The sequence below is a fragment of the Eschrichtius robustus genome, chromosome 6 (assembly GCF_028021215.1).
Source record: "Eschrichtius robustus isolate mEscRob2 chromosome 6, mEscRob2.pri, whole genome shotgun sequence".
Classification (NCBI taxonomy): Eukaryota; Metazoa; Chordata; class Mammalia; order Artiodactyla; family Eschrichtiidae; genus Eschrichtius; species Eschrichtius robustus.
In genome coordinates, this window is record NC_090829.1 from 91,203,631 (window position 1) to 91,225,224 (window position 21,594).

General features: G+C 42.2%; 1 protein-coding gene and 1 pseudogene across 1 annotated transcript in view; one reads left to right on the forward strand and one right to left on the reverse strand.

Annotated features, from left to right (window-relative positions):
* The first annotated feature begins 1,690 nt into the window (after window positions 1-1,690).
* The window catches only part of MYH15 (myosin heavy chain 15), a 182,889-nt gene continuing 162,985 nt past the window's right edge, over window positions 1,691-21,594 (forward strand). Inside the window, 9 exon segments of the mRNA XM_068545552.1 lie at window positions 1,691-1,778; window positions 6,049-6,155; window positions 9,554-9,697; window positions 11,144-11,300; window positions 11,942-11,969; window positions 13,226-13,319; window positions 15,132-15,224; window positions 18,249-18,312; window positions 18,390-18,485. Coding sequence (XP_068401653.1) covers window positions 1,691-1,778; window positions 6,049-6,155; window positions 9,554-9,697; window positions 11,144-11,300; window positions 11,942-11,969; window positions 13,226-13,319; window positions 15,132-15,224; window positions 18,249-18,312; window positions 18,390-18,485 — 871 coding nt within the window.
* On the reverse strand, window positions 6,554-7,011 carry LOC137765765 (pancreatic progenitor cell differentiation and proliferation factor pseudogene; annotated as a pseudogene).

Here is a 21,594-nt window from a genome sequence, read left to right on the forward strand (position 1 = left end):
AGAGCTTTCCTTCATCTAGCTCCATTTTAACTATTCAAATACTTATGAAGTATTATTTTTACAAATCCTAAATCTGAATGCTCACCTGCAGAAAGGTCAATTTTATCTTTTTCTCCTGGGCAATGTCACTCCCTTTCCCATCTCTGGGCTTTGGCTCATGTGCTTCTCATGAGTACTTTTCTTCTATCTTGAAAAATGTCCCTATAGATTATAGGGACTTGCCTTGTGTAGGGAGGGAAACTGAACCTAGAGAGATTAAGTGATTTCCTACAAGTCACCTGCTTATTTTCTGGCAGAGATAAAATTAACTCTTGTCCTGGACCATCAGTCTTTGCTTTAAACCACACTCCTTAGATCCCAGAGGTGCTGTTATGGATGCACCCAAGTCACCACGAAGCGAAGAATAGATTAAGTGCAGTAAAATACACAATTAGGCTTGTTAATTTTCACCCACGAATGAAATAGAAAGTGATTGCAGTTCATTCCGGACAGGGTAGACCATGGCGCTGTTCAGTCATGAGGTCCCAGAGCTAAGCCACCTTGGAACGTCCTTCTCTACCTTCTCATCTATAAAATAGGGCTAAGAAGACTTGCTGTGCAAGCTTGAGTGGAGAGGAAAAAGCCTAAGACCTTTTCTGTCCAATTGGAGAGAATGACCTCTCATTTGGGATCATGATAGCCCAGATTTCATTTCTTCGTCTCATTTTCAAATGTAAAATGTGCAGATTAAAGATAAAATAAGTGTTTGGTATAGACTGAATGCTCAATGAATTTAGCCCTGATAATTTGCCCAGCCACTCAGTCCCTCCAAGACTGGAACTTGCCTTGCTTGAGCTGATAAACCCCTTACACCCACTCACTCCGTTCACCGCACAGCCTGCTTCCCTCCTTCAGCACGTGCTGCCCCAGGACAGCTTCCTAAAGGTCTGTCTGCCAGCAGTTTCATATACCATCTGCTCTAGACATTCATCTCTGCTGCAGTACTCACCTTTTTATTCCTTTACTTTCTAAGGCTGAACATTCCCCTCTTTGCCGCCCTGATCTGCCTACGATGTTCCATCCACCTGGATGCACCTAGATACCTGCAAGCCCTTCCTCCACTCCTACAAGGGCCCTGGTGTCCACAGCTCGACATTTCTCAGTCTGCCCCATTCCACCACCCACCAAGGTCAGAGCTCTGTGCTTTAAGGTTGCATTATGACTTTCATGGGCTGTAGACACTTTTGTCCTTCTGGGCCCCTTCCTTCACAAAAAGTATTAAAAATTGCATTTTACAACTGTATTGGTATAAAGACTGATTAATAGAATCCAGGCTGGTTTCATTATTGTATATCATTAAGATTATATTCATATTTTTCTTCTGCTTTTAAAAGAAATTAAAATAGTTTTGTGGGCCCTTAAAAGCATCATAGACTCTAGGCACTGGGCCTTCTGTGACTAGTGGATAAGTTGATCCTGCTAGAGTAAGATTCCTTGTGTACAGTTTTGTCATATACTTGAGACACAGCAGAGAGGTAGTGAAAAAGAAGACTCTTAACCCTCGTTGGTCCATCTGTGGTGAATAGCTTCTCACTTCAGTGCCTGATGTCTCCTTTCCCCTGGTTCCTTCCTACACGTGTCTTCTGCAGAGTGAATCCTTTCAGTTCACGTTTAGGCCTCAGCCTGATTTGGTGGATCACTTTAAAGGAGGATGGACCTGTCAGAGCTTGGCGAGGCCGCGGCCTTCCTCCGAAGAAGTGAGGCCGAGCTGCTTCTGCGCCAGGCCACGGCCTTCGATGGCAAGACTTGTGGCGCCTGCTGGCTTCACTTTATTTTACTGCTTCCAGGCGGCAGCTATCTGATCAGTGGAGAGAAACCATCAGTTCTGGAGCCTAACTTATTTGCTTGGGGTGCAATCTGTCTCTATGAACCACTGAGCAGTTGAGGAGCTCAGGGTGTGGAGGGTAAAGGTGGAAGTTTGCAAGGAAGAGCAGGAGGGCCTGGGAGGCAACCCAGGCCCAAGCCCTGCTTACTTGGCCCTACAACAGGTTTTCTCTTCAAGGGAGCACTAATATAATACAGACAACCCAGGTATGGTCCCAGATAAAGTCTTTCTCAGAAGCCTCTTCATGTGGATAAAGAGCAGAGTAGAGTGAGGGGGCTGAAACTGAGACTGTAGGGGGGTTGGTGCAATGGTAGGAAGAATGAAGGAAAAGGCTCCAGGAAGGCGGGAGAAACAGAAGCTGTCCTGGGCCCTCTTCAGGATTTGCTGATGCTGGAACTTTGCCCTCTGGCTGTCTTCTAGGTCAGGAGGGTCACTCAGCCAACACTAAACAGAAGGTAATTGGGAGACTTGCTCACCCTGCTCAATAATTTCTTGGCAGTTATAGGCAAGGACAAAGGTTAATGAGGATTTACCCATAAGATAAAGGCTGAGTACTACATTAAAATCTCTAAATAAATGTTACATTTCCCCCCCTCTTTCTTTACATGTCTGGGCTGCATGGCCATCTTCTGAATTCTGGTTAATTGGAGACTTAGAGTCAGATTCACAGTGTGATCCAGCATCAAGCCACCCATATATCTCAATTCCAAAAAGTATTCGACCGCACAGCCTAAACCCCGACCAAGAGTTTTTCTAGTACTCCGAATTAGTCAACATTAGGCTTTAATATGACCAATTATAATTCAAGCCAGTTAGGTAGCACATTCTATTTCCATCATAGACCAGTCCTGGATCAGTTCCCAGTTTCCAGTCATTGGATGTCATTACTGTGATTGGATTTTAGAGTAGCTAATTATAATCCATCAAATCAAATACAATAACAGAACTATCCCTGAGGTCAGAACTGGTCATGCAGAAGCTTATCGCAAGTAGTTAGATAATGAGGGACAAGATCCTAGTGGTACCAGGGAGAAAATCAAAATGCCAAAACATTCGAGATAATTGGATGATACATTTAGTAGAATCAGCACTGTAAATAATTCCTTAAAATATAACAATCCACATAATTTCTAATTTTTTTTTTGGTCAAACAATCCTTCCTCATAGAAATGCATTGGCAGCACAAAGAGGAGAGTCAGCAGAAGTTTTTCATCCCCCTGGGCTAGTAGACAATGGAGTCTGCTTTTTTGAACTCAGGCCAAATGGAAGCTGTGTGATAAGAGTATTTGGCAAGTAGTTTTGGGTTCAAATTCCCTGTTCCTGACGCTTTCTGGCTAATTAGAGCAAATCACTTTACCTTACTGAGCCTCAGTTTCCTTATCTTTCAAATGGGAACATATGCTTTCTCTGCCTACCTTCCTTCATGAGGATCAAAGAAGACAATAAATGTGAAAAATAAACACAATGCATTACTATGATACCTAGAAAACTAGAATTGCTGGGTGTCAGGGAGGAAGTGTGCTTTCAGAAATAGAAACAAAACACCATTTCAAGGTAAATGTAAATGATTTTTATAGAACAAGTAAACCATCTAGTTAAAATAACTACAAAACTGAATACAGTATTACTTCAATTTTGATTAATATCATAGAAAAAAGACTTGAAAAAAATGCTTCAGATAGATAACAGTGGTTATCTCTGAGTTGTTCCATTATGGGTGATTATTTTAAAATGTTTTTCTTTACACATTTCTCTACTTTTAAAGCTTTTTTTTTTTTTTAATTTTATTTATTTATTTATTTATGACTGTGTTGGGTCTTCGTTTCTGTGCGAGGGCTTTCTCTACTTGCGGGAAGTGGGGGCCACTCTTCATCGCGGTGCGCGGGCCTCTCACTATCGCGGCCTCTCCTGTTGCGGAGCACAGGCTCCAGACGTGCAGGCTCAGCAATTGTGGCTCACGGGCCTAGTCGCTCCGTAGCATGTGGGATCTTCCCAGACCAGGGCTCAAACCCGTGTCCCCTCCATTGGCAGGCAGATTCTCAACCACTGCGCCACCAGGGAAGCCCAAGCTTTTTTGCAATAAACACATGTTACCTTTATTTTGGAAAATATATTTAACCATCTAAAGCTATGAAATCATAGAGACAAACCTCCTGAGCTTACAGATGAGAAAACTAAGCCCCAAAGAGTTGAGGCCATTGCCTTACATCTTGTTACTAGTAAAGCCAGGCCTAAAATCCAGGTGGCCTGAATCAAAGCCATTGCTGTCTATGTTTCCATCCTTGCAATCATTCATGAGAATGCAAGGAATTAAAAGTTGACTGAGTTTATTTACTTCATCTTCAGAACCATCCTTCTCTGGGACTTAGTCTCCGGTAGGTAAGTGCTTCCAAAAATTCTTCTCTCCCACTGTTTCCAGAGGTGATAAAAGAAAGAGCTAATCATGAGGCAGGTGATGAACATAATTTCTGCGAGAAAAACTGGAGGGAAAAAAGCTCAGCATATAATATAGAGGAAGAATGCTTTAGTGGAAAAGCTCTGATTTACGAGGCAAATGATCTAATTTCTAGTGTCATTATTCTAATGACTGTCACTAATTAGCTATGTGACTATGGACAACTCTCTTAATCTCTTCCCAGGTTCTTTTTCTAAAAAAAATAAAAATGACAAAAGGGAAATCTGTGCCAGGTGGTACCCATGTTTCTTTCAAGTAATAACACTTGGTTTAAAATGCAGTACCTTAAGCACACACAATGTATGCAAATAGGTGCTTTTCAAAAACAAGCTTATTTTTATAGACATAACACAAAGCCAAATTAGCTTTTGCAAAAAACCCAAAATGATCAGTACAATTAAAACCAGTATTTAAAATGCAAACAACAAGTAGAAGCAAATGCAAAATCAATCAGATAGGAATACAAAAATCCTCTTGCCCAGCAGTTTGAGTGGTGAATTGGTTGTAACCAGGGAAAGGGAAAGAGAGCACAGTGTAGGTGGTGATGGCAGGAAAGTAGTGAGCAATGAAATTCTTTTCGGAGACAAGTGTGATGGAAGAGGGATGCGTGCTGCCCAGCTTCACCTCCTTCTTCCACACTCAGTCCTCAGGTCCTATCATCCACCTCTGGGGAGAGCGTCTGGCGAGGCCGCCCATCCTGCAGCACTGAGGCTCGCTAGCTTTTGTCACTCACGTGTTGGGGAGGTGGGATGGAGTTGGCACTACCCGCCAGTGCTGTGGCTGCAGTGGGGTCTCCCCTGTGCATCCCACAGCCCTGGGCTCAGATTTTCCCTCTTCCAGCCAAATGCTCTCCTTGCCCCCTCCCCCCTATCTACCTGAGGAGCTGTGAATGGGGATTTCTGGGAGCTTCTGGTAAGACTCACTTTCCTTTAAGAGACCCTTTCTTATTCATCTTCCCTAGCGATCTGCCTCAGGTGGGAGAGGAGTTGAGAAGCATCCCAGCGAGGCCAAGAGAAGCTGCCTCAGACGTTCATAAGAATTCTGGCTCGTGTCACCCAAAGCCTCTTATTGGTTGATCGCTTTGCAGAGGGCTGCTTTGCTAAGGCGTGAGACGTGGGGTTGAGGAGGCAGGGGGAGAGAAAAATAATATATGGGGAAAAATAATATGAATCAGTTATGCTGTATGACAGAAATAATCCGTATTCTCTCTCCTCAATTCTCCCCCCTCCAAGTCTACTGTATAATTCTCTTAGCAGGCTTTCATTCCAAAGTTAAAAATAAGGTCTAAAGAAACCCTGACAGACAGACATGGCCACTAACCTAAATTTTCACTTAGTTGCAACCAGACGTTTCTGAGGGAAGTTTTTTGGAGGGGAGCTGGGAAGGGTAAGAGCACCAAGCCAACCACCAAGCACCTGGGGCTGTGAGTGGGAGGTAAGTGTGGGGACTGGGAGGGGTGGGTAAGGCTTTGGCAGGTAACCGTCTTGTAGCAAAATGTTCCCAATCTCCACTTGCTGAAACGCTTCTTGCTCCTAAACAGTCCTTATGTGGGTTTATCTTCAGGGTGAGCATTCATGATTTTATCTAACTTTGCAACTTCCTATATTGGTGACGCCAGGTCAACAAGCAGACTTAGCAGAAATGAGACCATGTCCATCAGTATGAAAGTGTTCAATGTACATTTCCTACAGGGACTGTAGTTAAAAGTCCATTTTTTTCCCCTCTGTAGGGAAGAAGAAATGCTGGATTCATGATGTGAAGAACGTTTATGTTGAGGCTGAGATTAAAGGGAGTGGAGATGATGGCAGAATAATTGTTGAGACAACAGATGGAAAGGTAAAGAAATCTTTATTTCAGCCCTTTGGTGACTAAGTTCTCTATTTAATTTAATAATTAGGTGTGTCCTTTCTCCAATTGTTTTGTTAAAAACCTGGGGTAGGAGATGCCACTGATACACTTTAGAAAACTCATTAATCTTTTTTTTTTTTAGCTGGCTGCTTGGAGTTTATTTTCTACTTGGTGCAAGGCACAGGTTAGGGGGTGCCGGGAAGGCTCTCATGTGGCTTGGATAGTAAAGAGTGGAGTTCTCTCAACTTCCTTTTTGGTGTTTTGCTGTTTTGATATTAAAAACCCAACTGCTTCTGTTGGCTGCAGCCTGCTCTCTCAGGGAGGGGAAGGAGGGGGGGCTCTGATGAGCCTAGCGCCTTGGGAGGAAGCCCGGCAGCCAGTGGTGGCCACTCAGGACGGGGGCCTGTAGTTGGTTTGGCCAGGCTGGCCGCCAGGCTGCTGCTTCCCCACGGCTTCCCGAGCCAGGTCACAGGTGATCATGCCGGTGGAGGCCGGGGCTGGTTCTGAGTGCTCTGGGGACTCCAACACTGTGGCCATGAATGGGAGAGTGGACTTCCCGAAAAAGAAGCTAGCCCACCAGTGTCCCGGGTCAGCTCTGGGGAGACCAGGGTGGCGGGAGATGCCTTCCCCAGGGTACTCGGCACTTCCGCAGGAGCTGTTACTGGAAGTGGAGCCCAGGCGGCGCCGGTAGTAGTCGTGGGTGGCCGCGAGCGAGCCGCTGCTGGGGATGGCTGCCATGCTCTTGCTTGTGGGCTGGTGGAAACCTCGGCGGCGACCCCTCGCGGGCCTCGGCGCTCCATCACGGACGGCGGGGACCGGGGCGCTAGGCCACTGAGCCCATCTGCGCAGGAGACCGCGGCCGACGGCTCCACGACCCAGACGCGCGGGGCCCTCATTAATCTTTAAGAAGCTCCTCCACTTAACTGTCAAAGATGTAATGACGAACATTGAAGAATCAGAGTAAACCGGCTGCCAGTGGTAAAGCTCATTGACTCTAGAATGCACAACTTTTTCCACTTCTTCCATCTTATTTCAAGTTCTTTTTTAAAGGTGCCTCTTGGAGTAAATAATGACCTTAGGAACTGTGAAGCAAGCTATGTTTGTAGGATCAGGAAAGAGTGGGATAATCTGAATAAAAATAGAACAGTGTCAGAGGATCCGAGAAATGGGAGAATGGCCAGTAATGTCAAATGCTAGAGAAAGAGATTTAGGGCTCGGAGAGAGCCTTGATCTTCAGAATTAGGAGGTCACCTATGACCTTTGAAAGAGAAGCTTAGGTCAAGCGTTGGGGCATAAGTTAGACTGTGAGGGGTCATAGAGAGAATGTGTAGTGAGGCTGTAACAGTCCCCAACCCCTTCTCCCTATAACCAAGGTACTCAGAGCAACAGGGCAATATTGTACAGACAGCCTACTCTCAGAACCTTTGCCTGCATCACTGACCTCAGGTGCCTGCCAGCTCCATGGCAGAGAATTGGGCCCTATTTCTGCCCTGACTTGGATAAACACTTCATTATAGATTTTACAGATGATTTCCTGCCCATATGCAATTCACCAATCTCCTTCCAATTCTGCCCTTCCCAACTCCATAACAAGCCACATCCTGTAACAAACAGGTACGATCATTATCAAGAAAGTTTGTCTTTTTCATGCCCTTATCTTAGAATTTAGACCATTTATGATCTAAAGCATTGCCATCTGAATTGTAAAATTCTGGAGGCCTCTCAAAAACTACCACTTATGGTGTCTTATATGCCTTCCTGATGGTGTCTGTACATTTAAAAAATCACAAGTTAGGTAGATTTTATAACTAATTAATGGAATTAAGGGCAGAACTTGGTCCTTATCAATAGGAATATACATATTTAGGCAAGCGAAAAATTCAGAATGTCTTAAATAAGGAAACTAAGGGATTCAATTATTTTCTCCCAGTCTGTGTGTTGTCTTTTCACTTTCTTGATTGTGTCCAGTTCAATTTTATTAGGCCTCTAGATGAGAAGTTTGTTCTTCTGAGCACATTTTTTAAAACTGCTGTCTTTTTAACAGCATTTATGGTGATTTGTGAATATAATGTGGTTACAACTATGAAAGAAATCATAGGAAGAAGAACATGAAAGCAATAAGTTAATGATGTAGAAAGAGGAGTCTAAAGGTGGGTGGTCTTGTTCTGCTTGACCTTTCACCATCTCATGGAGGTCCCATTCCCCCCAGCCCCACTCTGCATCCCCCTGGCTCCAGGCTTCCTCCTCCTGATGTTAGAAGTGACTACACTTCCCATCACCTTTGGTCTTTGTAACATTAACAAAGGCAATAAAGCCAGTGGGTGGAGAGTAATACTTAAAGTTGGTAACGAAAGGAGAGAAAAATAGAATCAGAGCTGAGGGGAGGTTTTCGATGTAAGAGACCTGATTATATTCTACGGGAGAGAAGGAGTCCATGAAATATGGAAACTGAAAGGGACTCAAAAGAAAGAGGATTACTGTTTGAACAATGTCAAAGAAGACCATGGATAGGAATGAGATCAGGAATATTGAGAGTGTGGAAGCCTCAGAAGAAGCAGCTATTACCAACTGGGATTAAATGGAGCAGTCAGCTGACACCAATATGCATTAATCAAGGAAAAGGGCTCTAGGAAATGAGGTTAGGAAACTTCTGAGAGTAACTCTAAGCAACTATTTGGTAGTAGCAATGCAGCCATATTAATTAAGATATCAATACTTATTGAGTACCTACTATGTCCTTAGCATTGTGATAAGGGCTTTAATAACTTTAGAAGAAGAAAACATCTAGACTACTTCTTAAGATGCTTATAATCTAGCTGGGAAATAGTTTAACACAGCCACTTATTAAAACATACACAAGAGTTAATACTATCAAGATAGTACAGGTTATGTATATGGTAAAAGACTTAAGGAAGGAAAAATAATGAGCTGGGGGAGTTGGGGAAGGTTTGAGGAAGAGAATAGGTCTTAAACTAAGTCTGGAAGGATGAGTCTGCCTCCTTGATCGTTCACTCTAAATTCCTTCTTCTAAACCTCTAGGATATGTTGAGACATCTAGAGAGGGGTTAGATCATGTGCAATATAATGTGTGTTCTCTCAGGGGCAATCAGAGTCTGAGGAGCCACAGGATCAGGGCACTGCAATTTAGAAAATTTTGATTCAACAAAAACACTTTTAAAAAACTTTATCTTCGGGCAAGGAGAGAACATGAGTCGGAGGAACACCTGTTTCTTGGAAAAAACAGGTTGGTTTAACTTCCTCTGGCTCCATCCTCTAGTGAGGCATCTTTTTCTTAACTCCTTGAAAGTTCTTCTCAATGCATGGCAAAAATGAATGAGCATAGAAGAAATAGGGGAATATATCTTACATTTTTCTCCTCTCTGAAGAGTCTGAGTGTCAAGGAGGACGAAATCCAGCAGATGAATCCCCCAGAGTTTGAAATGATTGAAGACATGGCAATGCTGACTCGCCTCAATAAAGCATCTGTGCTGCACGCCCTGAAGAGGCGCTATAACCATTGGATGATCTATGTACGCGCATATGCTTCACTCCTGAAACAGAATGCTGACACCACATTGGCCATGTCCCAGCCGTCTTTTGGGTGAAAAAGATATTGAATTTAAGCATACTCATATGAGAATAATCCTTGAGAAATGCCCACTGGGAAGGGACATTATCTTAGCGTTCCCCCAATTTTATTTGGTCAGTATTCATATCCCTTCCCACAGGTTTTCATCCTAAAGTAAAGGCATGAGGCTTGGAGCATGATAGACCCGTGTCCAAATGCCACCTCTGTTTCTCACTAGTAGTTTTCTTCTTGAAGTCACCTTATCCGTAAAATGGGATAATAATGCCCGTCTCTCCATGGTAGCTTGGAGGATAAATAAAAGAATGTAAAGCATGTAGTTCAGTGCCTGTTACCTAGTTAGTGCTCAATAAATGGAATAATTTTTTTTCATCCTCATTAAATTGGTGATGATTGGTTGCTCAGCTTCCTTAATTCACTCAGAATCTATTCAGTGGGAGCTGCACTGAGCAGATTAGGCAAAGATGATGGCATTTGGGACCCATTGCTATAGCAGCCTTGCCATGCAGCCAGCTTGCTCCTGGGCGCTCTGATTTACTCTGTGACTGTCTTTGTTTCCCTAAGATGCTGTAACAAAATTACCGCAAACAAGGTGGCTTAAAACAATAGAAACTTATTCTGTCACAGTTCTAGAGGCCGGAGTCCAAGATCAAATAAACTCAGCAGTCACACTCCCTCTGGAGCCTCTAGGGGAGAATCATTCCTTACCTGTGCCGGTTTCCGGTGGCTTTTGGCATATTCCCTGTGGCCGCGTCACTCCAATCTTTACCTCCATCTCCACATCACCTTCTCCTCTGTGCGTCTCTTATACAGTGATTAGCTGTTGGATTTAAGGCCCATCCAGATATCATCCCGAGATCCTTACCTTAATTACACGTGCAAAGATCCTTTTTCCAAATAAGATCCCGTTCACAGGTTCTGGCGGTTAAGACGTGCACATATAGCCACGGTCCAGCCACCACGGTTTGAGTGACCAACATGAGCTACTACCCCAGTGCCTTAAGCATCAGCTTCCTAATCTTGCTGAGGCACAGATTCGCTTTGGGCCTCAAATGCCTGAGAGCTGGTTACCAAAATCAACAAGCCTGCTGGCAGCGTCCTCCTTGTCTTCAAAAGGGGTGTGTGTGTGTGTGTGTGTGTGTGTGTGTCAGACAAGTTAGTGGTTGACAGATCTCCCAGGGGAGAGGTAATCCCAGGCCCCCTTGTTACTCTAACCTGGTTCTGTCTCTTCCTATTAGAAGTCGCTGCTGTGCAAGAATCCAAAAGCTCTCTTTCTTTTAGTTCCTTTATAAGTAAATATTCGAGCAAATGTTACCTGACATTGAAAGAGCTGACAAACCTGGCAGTATTCCTAACTTGTTTTCGGAAATCTTTTCTGATCTTCTGTCAGATATATTCGGGTCTCTCCTGTGTGAGCATCAACCCTCAAAAGTGGCTTCCAGTGTAACACAGAGCAGTGGCAGCTGTCTACAAAGGGAAGAGGCGATCAGAGGCTCCCCCTCACATCTTCGCTGTGGCCAGTAATGCCTTTCAGGTTATGCTTCACAGTAAGTGGCTGCCCTACAAAATGAAGGGTAAAAATACCTGATCTACTTTTTCTCCGTGTCACTAAGAGGCAGGTAGGCATTGTTAGCGGAGCATGGCCTTTATAGTTGCCTAATCACTTGAAGCCTCCGTTTCCTTCTGGATAAAACGTGGGCAAAATAGGGCCTACCTCCTAGGGTTATGGGGACGATTAGCTCGCATATCAAATTAAGTGAGATAATGCCTTGAAAGTGCTCAGCCGTGTCTGGCCCAGAGTGAGCCCCCTGTAGATGTCAGCTTTTATTACAAAAAGTACCTGCTAGAATGTCTGGCACAAAGAGGTTATTCTGTAGCTATTATTACACTAGGCTTAATAAAAGGCTTAAAATAGCGATATGTCAACCATTCGTCATTTACCATTTGTATTTGGAGCAAGGAAAGAGTGATAGAATTTGTATGATCTTATGACTGGCCTACATAGAGTCAAGAGAAAATCTATTTTACTTTGTACCATTGAAATGGTATTTTTTCTAACTGTATACAGAGCAAATCCTTCTCCTTGTGTCTGACTTCAAACCGTAACCAAGGAAATGTTGAATAAGTTCATGCCAATACATGGCAGCTCTGGTAGAAGAATGATCTGACATTTTCCTTTCTTTTGTAGATTGAAAGAATCAGTCTGTACTCTTCACGTTAAGTGTTTGCCTTGCTTTTTCTTTTTGGCCAGTGGTGAGAGTTTCCATCGAAACAGACACTTACATTTCACTGGATATGAAACATAAATTCACTGCCTTTGAATTGTTGTTCTTTAGATACAGAATACATTCTAGGCAAGAGTAAGATAGGAAATTGTCATAACACTTTAGTCAGTGATTAGCCAAATATGGTGCCAGCTAGGCTGCCTCCTATTTTAGAAGATCCTTTGGAACCTGCGGTGCACATGCTGGTCTTAGTCATTTTCTTGATGGAGAGAGCTCCCTGTCCAAATGATCATTTTCAAAGTTCTCTGGTCTGGCTAACTGGGCGGAAAGACTGAAAGTCCAGTGGGTAAGACCACAGAATAGATAACATGCTGTTGTGAGCAGCCAGAATGGGGCAGGCCAAGGTACCTTAAGTAGTGGGAACTAAAAGATGGTGAAGCTTAGAGGGACAAGAAAAGGGAGTGAAGAAGAAGGATGGAAAGGATTTCACTGATACCATACTGTATGTTAATTTTGATGGGAAGAGCATTGGCTGGCCAGGTGAACTGTCAACATGGTGGTTGAGGGGAGAGGCTGGGACTCGAGAAGCGGTCAAATGCTCAAGTTCTTGCCCTTCCTATGCAGTGATGATGCCGCCTCATGTGGTGGGCTGTCCATTGGCTTCAGCCAACCCCAGAAAAATAATAGGTCTCAGAATCTTAGAGCTAGAAGGGTGGTTCAAGTTCAGCCCTTTGCAGAGAGGATAGACTGTTTTCTGGAGTTTCAGGCAGATAAAGGCAGGCCTTGATCCTATGATGCTTTGGGTGAGAGGCTATAAATTCACCGTTGTGTCCTCTCCACATTACAAAGTTAGCTGATTATCAAAGGTAAAGGCCAGGTCCGTGTGATGGTAGCCTTCATATGTGACAATCTCCTGAACAGTTGGTGGTGAGGAGACCTATCTCTAATTAGCAAAGATACTCTTCAGCTTTCTGTTAACAGGACCATGAGGAACAGGCTTCTTATTTTTATAAAGTCTTTGATCTTTCCCTACTCCAGATTTTTGCTCATGATGTTTTTCCAGCCTGAGATGTCCTTCTCCTTCTCCCAACCAACTAAATGTCTGCATCTCCTTCAAGTTCCCTCTTAAGTTCCACTTTTCTATAAAACTTTCCCTCTTGCCTTAGTTTATATGGTTAAAATTATTTATCTTTCATTGCATTTATAATCTGAACCAGTTAACTGCGTCATTGAATTTCCAATCATAGAGGAGATTCTGGTGCTGGAAAGACTGTGAACACCAAACATATTATCCAGTACTTTGCCACCATAGCAACCACAGGTGAATCCAGAGAAAAGCCAGTAAGTGTTTATACATCTTGGCAGAAAAGTTGGGTGGCCCTATCTGCTAATCATGGAGGCTCTGCCCCGATCACTTATGGGGAGAAAGGAGGAAACCGCACCATAGAACAATTAAAAAATTATAGAAAATTCTTTTTCCCCATTTTTCCTTTGCCTCTTGGGAGGATCATCAAGTACTCTGAACCAATAACCCGAAAACATTAAATTACATAATTTGTTTCAGATCTGTTTCAAGGGGCATTTACTGGCCTGATCTTTGTTGCTTGGACCCTCTGAGAATTAGCTACTTAAGATCCAAACCACCTTCCCCCAAAACTAGGGTTACCAATGCCTTGAATGGCCACTTTTGATATTTCTTAATATTGAATATCTTCTTTGTGGTATTTCTCTAGCTACTGTGAGATGTCAGAATCCCTCCAATATGTACCAATAGAAAGAACTCTGCTTCCTTTACCACTAACTTCTGGACCAAATCCCAAATGCCCAATGGATGTACCCTCAACTTCAATCACATTCTAGGTTCTGAAAACTTTACCTTCTCTCTTTCTCTAATTATTTTTATCCTTGGTAATTTTTGCTTTAGCTTAGCCTTTGTTTAGCTCCATTAACAGCTTGATGGTAATAATCTGAGGATACCTAGACCATGAGAGTTGGTATGCAAAATAAGATTAGATAATGCTGAGCAAAACTCAAAGTCAATGAGTTACTGAGCTGTTGGAGCCTCTCATCTATGTCTGACATTGCTGCTTTGCTTTTTCAGTATGATCCTAGATGTTTCCTGCTGTATTTGCAGGATAAGAAGTATATCAAAATAGCAATCTAGTCCAATTTCCACACCATAGAAAGTTTCTTTCCAACCACCACATTCCTGAATTTGATTGATTTCTCTAGGTATCATTGAATTCTATTATTCACTAGATATTACTTCATTTGTGTGTACATTTTAGGTTGTTTTGTGTGCATTTGTTTGTTTGGTCTAACCATTGAGCCTGATGATAATACATAACACAATACATAATACATAAAAGTTCTCTGAAAAATTTTGCTTATATAGCCCTTTTATTTATTTAAAGGACAGTAGACCCATAATATATAGAAGGAATATAGTATTTGTAAATCTATAAATTCTTAAATACCACGTATTATGAAATGCCCCCCATAAAATGTATCTTTGAGGCTGACTGGAAAAAAACAAAGCTATGTTGCAGTTTAGGTGCTAAGTGGTCATTAGGACTTGCTCAGTGTAGGTGACCTGCTTTGGCCCATCAGCTGGAGCCAATATGATTCAAATTCAAGACCAATAATACCATTTCAAGTCACTGCTTGGTATGAACCTCTAGGTTACTTAGGAATAATAGCAAGCAAAAATGTAATTTAATAATGCCACATCTGCTGTGTTATTTTTGGATAAATTTCCAGGTGTGAGGATTGAATGGGAAGAGAGGCAGATTAGCAATGAGGGGGAATATATGGAACGAGGTTTGGAAATAGGCTATGGTATTTGTTGTTGTTGTTTACTTTGGTAAAATATCAGTTTTCTTTTCCTACTCAGGCCAATGCCAACCAAAAGAGAAGCATTGCAAATAAATGAACTCCCACAAAAGTCATGGGGCCTCATATATTATCAATCTTTCATCCATCTATTTTTGAGTTCCCATTCCAAAATAACCTTTCATCACCAAATTTGGAAGTCGTTTTTGGCAACTGGTTACCTAAACAAGAATGAGTTTTGACCTGGGTATGGAGGGCTTGCCATATTACAGAATTCTGGGAAAAGTTTCATCAGCTGTATTTCTCCTACCTGTATCCCAGGGGACTCTACAAAATCACATCAAATGAGTGAATCCTGTCTTGGAAGCATTTGGAAATGCCAAAACCCTGAGAAATGACAACTCCTCTAGCTTTGTAAGTAACATGATTGAGCAATATATCCGAGTCTTTAGTTTTTAGCAAATGGTAAAATTCATGCCTGAGCACACAGATCCAAAAAAATTTTTAGAACATCAAAGAAGGTTATTGATTAATGTTCATAATATTAGATTCCTCAAGGAAGTCCGCCAGTTTCATCATTAAGACAATTAAAAATACATAGAAATATGTACTTGAGAAGCTTCTGCTGTTTGGTCAGTTTCAGGAAAAAAATATTTATCTTAATAGTTTCAAATTCCTTTCTACTCCCAGTAGGGAAGCTCATTCAGCAAATTCTAATAATGTTTTATATTTTAGTACATTTTACAGATCTGTAAATACTTTCTCCTTCATAATTTCCTATACTCCTTGTAATAAGTCATTTTAGTAAGCACTTCCAAATTCACTTACTACAATTATTGTTTCTACTCTTGCCTATGGCCTCCCTGCCCCCGCATATTTTTCATTGAGGATTTTTTGGGGGGGCACGGGGAGAAAGCACTTTTTAAAGTAGCTTTTGATAAATAGCAGTCCCATGATAGAAGAAGGATTTGGATTTCAAACTCAAGCTTCACTAATCCGTTTTATGCCAAGAATGAGTGGCAGGGAGCCACTATATAATTTACAAGGAAATTTGCAGAAGGCTTCCTGTTTGAGTCTCTAGGCATAATTAAATAACAGCCTCCTGCTGATTTGGCTGTTTTCCCTCCAAAGCCTTAGAGTTGCCCTGACTACACTTGCATCTGCTTGCGATGTCTGGCTGCATAACAGGTACTAATACTGGGCAATAAAACAACTGCTAGATTTGGGATTTGTTAGAATGTGGAGGGATTTTCCGCTTAAATATGAAAGAAAGAAAGCTGAAAAAAAACCCCAAAAAACCGAGAGGGCAAAAGGAAGGATGGAAGAGAGAGAGGGAAAAAAGGAAGAAAAAGGAAAGGGAAGAGAGTAAAAGAAAAGGAAGAAAGAAAAGAACAGTAAGTAGAAAGAAACGTAAATAAGGAAAGAAAGCAACTGAAAAAGACCAAGAACAAGAAAAAAGTTGGAAGGATAGAAGGAAAGAAAGAAGTAGAAAAGCAAAGTAAACAAAATGGATGAATGGAAAGAAGGAAGGAAAGAAGGGAGAAGGAAAGAGAAGAGGGGGTTCAAAAAATCAAGAAATCCAGGTTAAATTCTTTTGATTAATACTCTGTATGTATACTATGAACGAAGAATGTCACCTGCCATATCAGTAAAAAAGGATATTGCAGCCATCAAGCCATCAGCCACTGTAGTCGCCCCCTACCCCACCACTGTGCACCCTGAGGGGATTCAGGTTGGAGAAAAGCAAGATATTGGCCCTAGATAGTTAAGGTGCATATCAAAGGAACAATTTCAGTGAGCCGGACTCTTGCATCTTCCCATACATAGAAAAGCACTAAATTCATTAACTTGAGATGTCTGATTTTCTTTAATTAGCAGTAATCTTTCAATGTTCTAACTACCTGGTTTTTGTTGTAAAAACTCCTATATATCCAGGGACCTCCCTTACCTCTGCGGAGCAGCCCCTCAGAGCTACCTGAGAGGCTGTCTTCTGGGCTTAAGCCCTCAGAAAGTCCACCGAATAAACATAGTTCTCAACTTTTAGGTTGTGCATTTTTTTCAGTTGACAATACACATATTTATATGTAAATGTACACATGCAGAGAGGTACACATATGTGCACGTATATGTGTATATATATACATGCGTATGTTTGTGTGTGTGACTCCCAGTAGCCTGCATTTTTTAACTTAATGGCTTAATCACCTTGTATTGGCCGCTCTCCTTCTCTTGCCTGGCTGCAGTCCTGGTCTGATTCCTTCCTCGCATGGGTACACGTCTACCAGTCTGTCTTCCCCTCTGCACCAACATCCTCATCCTGTGGGCTCTAGCCCCCTGGACTGCCTCCTTGGCTGTGTCTTGATGCACCTGGGCTCTGTCACTTCTGGGCAGACTCTCTGCCCCACTAGATCCTATCTTATGGCTTTTCACTGGCAGGGAAGGAAGGGAGCCCCATCTATTATTCATGTCAAAGTTGTGTTTAAAACACAAGTCAGATCATGTTACTCTTCGCTTAAAACCTCCCAATGTCTTCTCAGCACAAAATAAAACCCCATTCCTTCCTGTGGCCACATGGTTTACCTGATATGGTGCCTGCTGCCTGCCTATACTCAGACTCCGTTTTCTGCCCCCTTTTCTCTTACTTGCTACACTCCTGCACAACTGCCTTTTCTTTTGATTTCAAAACATACCAAATATTCCTACATTAGAGCTGTTACATTAGCTGCTTACACCTAGAATCTAGAAGAGCCATGAACACACCTACTTTTCTAATGTGGTATCTCCAGTGCCTAGCAGGTTTTCTGGATCATAGCAGATGCTCAACGAATGTCTGTTTAATAAATGGAAGAATACACCAAGCAGATATTATTTTTCTCATTTTTAGATAAGAACACTGAGGCCCAGAGAGATTCTATAATGCAAGCAAGAATGAACAGCCAAGGGGGCGGGGATAAATTAGGAGTTTGGGGTTAATATATACGCATAACTATATATAAAATAGATAATGAATGGGGACCTACTGTATAGCACAGGGAACTATACTCAGTGTCTTGTAGTGAGCTGTACTGGAAAAGAATCTGAAAAAGAATATATATATATATATATATACACACACACATACATATATATGTATGTATAACTGAATCACTTTGCGGTATACCTGAAACTAGTACATTTTAAATCAACTGCACTTCAATAAAAAAAAGAAAAAAAAGAAGACACAGCCAGCAATCAGCAGGTCTGAGGCTAGACTCCAGGACCACGGCTAGTCCTGATGACACCCCAGCTGCCTCTCGACATTAACTGGTGCCATCACAGACCCATGTTGCGTTTTTTTAACTTTGGGGCAAGTAATCACTTTGGGAGTGATGTGTGTAATGAAGCCATTGCAACTGCTTGGAATGTTTCAATAGGAGGCTGTGTTCTGTGTCCACCCAGGGCAAGTTCATCGGGATGCACTTTTGTGCCAGAGGCAAGCTGTCATCTGCAGACATCGACAACTGTAAGTAGCCACAGCACTGTCTAATTACTTTTCTTCTACACCTACGTTTGAATCTTTACTCATGTCTCATCATGCAGATTTGCTTGAAAAATCCCGGGTGGTTTTCCAGCAGCCTGGAGAGAGGAACTACCATATATTCTATCAAATTCTGTCTGGGAAAAAAGAACTTCATGGTAAGTGTATTATTCTGGAGCTGAAGTTCATTCTAAAACAACAGACAATAGTCAGATTACTGGAACTGGAAAAGTGCTGTTTAATGTCTCCTAGACTCTTTAGGATTCAGTTTGTTCATCCTAAAACTTAAGAAATTGAACCAATTATAGAACCAATGTTCTGTAATTTTACATGGGTAGAGAGTAAATGGTAGCACTTTTTTTCAATTTGGTAGTATTTGGAGGTGGGTAGGATGCCCAGCAGAGGTAAATGAATGTGTGTGTATGCATGTGTGCACACATGCTTGTGTGTGTGTGTTTGTGTGTAAAAAGCATTAGATAATTTTAAAGCCTTAAATGATTAAAACCACTAATCATTTAAGTGGGTGCTAGAGACCAGAGGCCAGAGGTGGGAGACATCACCATGGTGTTAAGTGGTTAATGGGAGTTTTATAAAGAAAGGAGGACTTGGGTTGGGATATGGAGAATGGGAAGGGGATGTAACCAGAGTAATGTGTGGAGGGTATTTCCGGTAAGAGGAACAGTGTACACAATGTCAGGAAAAGGCAAGGCAAGATCAGGGAACAGAGAGACCAGATGAACTGGAGGAAAGGATTTTCATAGAGGAATAGTAGAGATTTTATTCTGATGGTGTCTGAACTCAGGAAGTTGGGAGGGTGTTGTGTGTGTGAGTGTGTGTATGTGTGTGTGTTCCTGTGTTTTGTGGGGCGGGATGGGGTAATAGGAGGTCGTAATTTGTTGAGGGCAGTGGCAGTTAGGCTGGTGTGATGGGCAGGATAGACTGGAGGCAGAAATACTGAGGGAAGTGATTGCAATAGTCCCAGGATGAGATGACAAGACAATTGTCTAAGGCACTGTCTGTGGGAATAGAGGGCAAGGGGATGGGCTCATGGAAGAATAGAAAAGTCTAGACAATGATAAAATGTAGAAATGAGGGAAAGTGTTGAGTCAAAAATACTCCCAAGTTTGGTAATATGACTAGGATAAAAGTAGTGCTATGAACAGAAATGGAAAAGCAACTTGTAGGGTAAGAGAACGAACTTCTTGTATTCACTCAACAAATACTTATTGTGGGGCTGCTATGTATACACTGCTTTTTAAGCATGGAGGATAGAGAAGTAAACAAGACCCACAGGTCCCTGCCCTCGTGAGCTTACATTCTAGTATGGAAGACTGTAACAAACAAGTTAACAAAGAAATATGTAATTTCAGAGAATGGTAGGTCTATAGAGAAAAATAAAGTGGGTGAGGAGATGGAGTGAAATGGGGTTTGGATGATGTTGTTTTATTTTATTTTTTTAACATCTTTATTGGAGTATAATTGCTTTACAATGGTGTGTTAGTTTCTGCTTTATAACAAAGTGAATCAGCTATACATATACATATATCCCCAATTCTCCTCCCTCTTGCGTCTCCCTCCCATCCTCCCTATCCCACCCCTCTAGGTGGCCACAAAGCACCGGGCTGATCTCCCTGTGTTATGCAGCTGCTTCCCACTAGCTATCTATTTTACATTTGGTAGTGTATATATGTCCATGTCACTCTCTCACTTCGTCCCAGCTTACCCTTCCCCCTCCCCGTGTTCTCAAGTCCATTCTCTATGTCTGCATCTTTATTCCTGTCCTGCCCCTAGGTTCTTTAGACCATTTAAAAATTTTTTTTAGATTTCATATATATGTGTTAGCATACGATATTTGTTTTTCTCTTTCTGACTTACTTCACTCTGTATGACAGACTCTAAGTCCATCCACCTCACTACAAATAACTCAATTTCATTTCTTTTTATGGCTGAGTAATACTCCATTGCATATATGTGCCACATCTTCTTTATCCATTCATCTGTCGATAGACACTTAGGTTGCTTCCATGTCCTGGCTATTGTAAATAGAGCTGCAATGAACATTGTGGTACATGACTCTTTTTGAATTATGGTTTTCTCAGAGTATATGCCCAGTAGTGGGATTGCTGGGTCATATGGTAGTTCTATTTTTAGTTTTCTAAGACACCTCCATACTGTTCTCCATAGTGGCTGTATCAATTTACATTCCCACCAACAGTGCAAGAGTGTTCCCTTTTCTCCACACCCTCTCCAGCATTTACTGTTTGTAGATTTTTTGATGATGGCCATTATGACTGGTGTGAGGTGATACCTCATTGTAGTTTTGATTTGCATTTCTCTAATGATTAGTGATGTTGAACATCCTTTCATGTGTTCGTTGGCAATCTGTATATCTTCTTTGGAGAAATGTTTATTTAGGTCTTCTGCCCATTTTTGGATTGGGTTGTTTGTTTTTTTGATATTGAGCTGCATGAGCTGCTTGTAAATTTTGGAGATTAATCCTTTGTCAGTTGCTTCATTTGCAAATATTTTCTCCCATTCTGAGGGTTGTCTTTTCATCTTTTTTATGTTTTCCTTTGCTATTTTATTTTATTTCATTATTATTTTTTTGGCTGCACCACACAGCTTGCAGGATCTCGGTTCCTTGGCCAGGGATTGAACCCAGGTGACACGGCAGTGAAAGCCTGGAATCCTAACCACTAGGCCACCAGGGAACTCCCCAGGAGGTTATATTTTAGATAGAAGGGTCAGATAAGACTTCTCTAAGAAGGCAATGTTTTGGGAATCCCCTGGCTGTCCAGTGGTTAGGACTTGATGTTCCTACTGCAGGGGCCCGGGTTTGATCCCTGGTCAGGGAACTAAGGAACTAAGATCCCGAAAGCTTCTTGGCAAGGGAGGTGGCGGGGAAGAAGAAGGCAATGTTTTTCCAGACACCTGGATGAGTAAGGGAACAAGTAGGCAAAGATTTCCAGGAAGAAATTTCCAGGAGGAAGTAACAGTGATTGCAAAGGCCCTGACGCAGGAATGCATTTGGCTTATTCTTGGAATAGAACAATGGCCATCGTGGGGGGCAGAATGGAGGGGTGGAGGGTGTAATGTACGGGCAGATAGGCTGGGTCAGACCAAGCAGCACCTTCCAGGTTATGACGAGAGTTTACATCTCGAGTGCTATGGAAAGTCATTGGAAGGGGAGATTGACAAGCTGATTGGATTTCAAAGGTATTGCATCTGTCACTGAGGACAACGGTACTCCCACAGGAGTGACTGTGG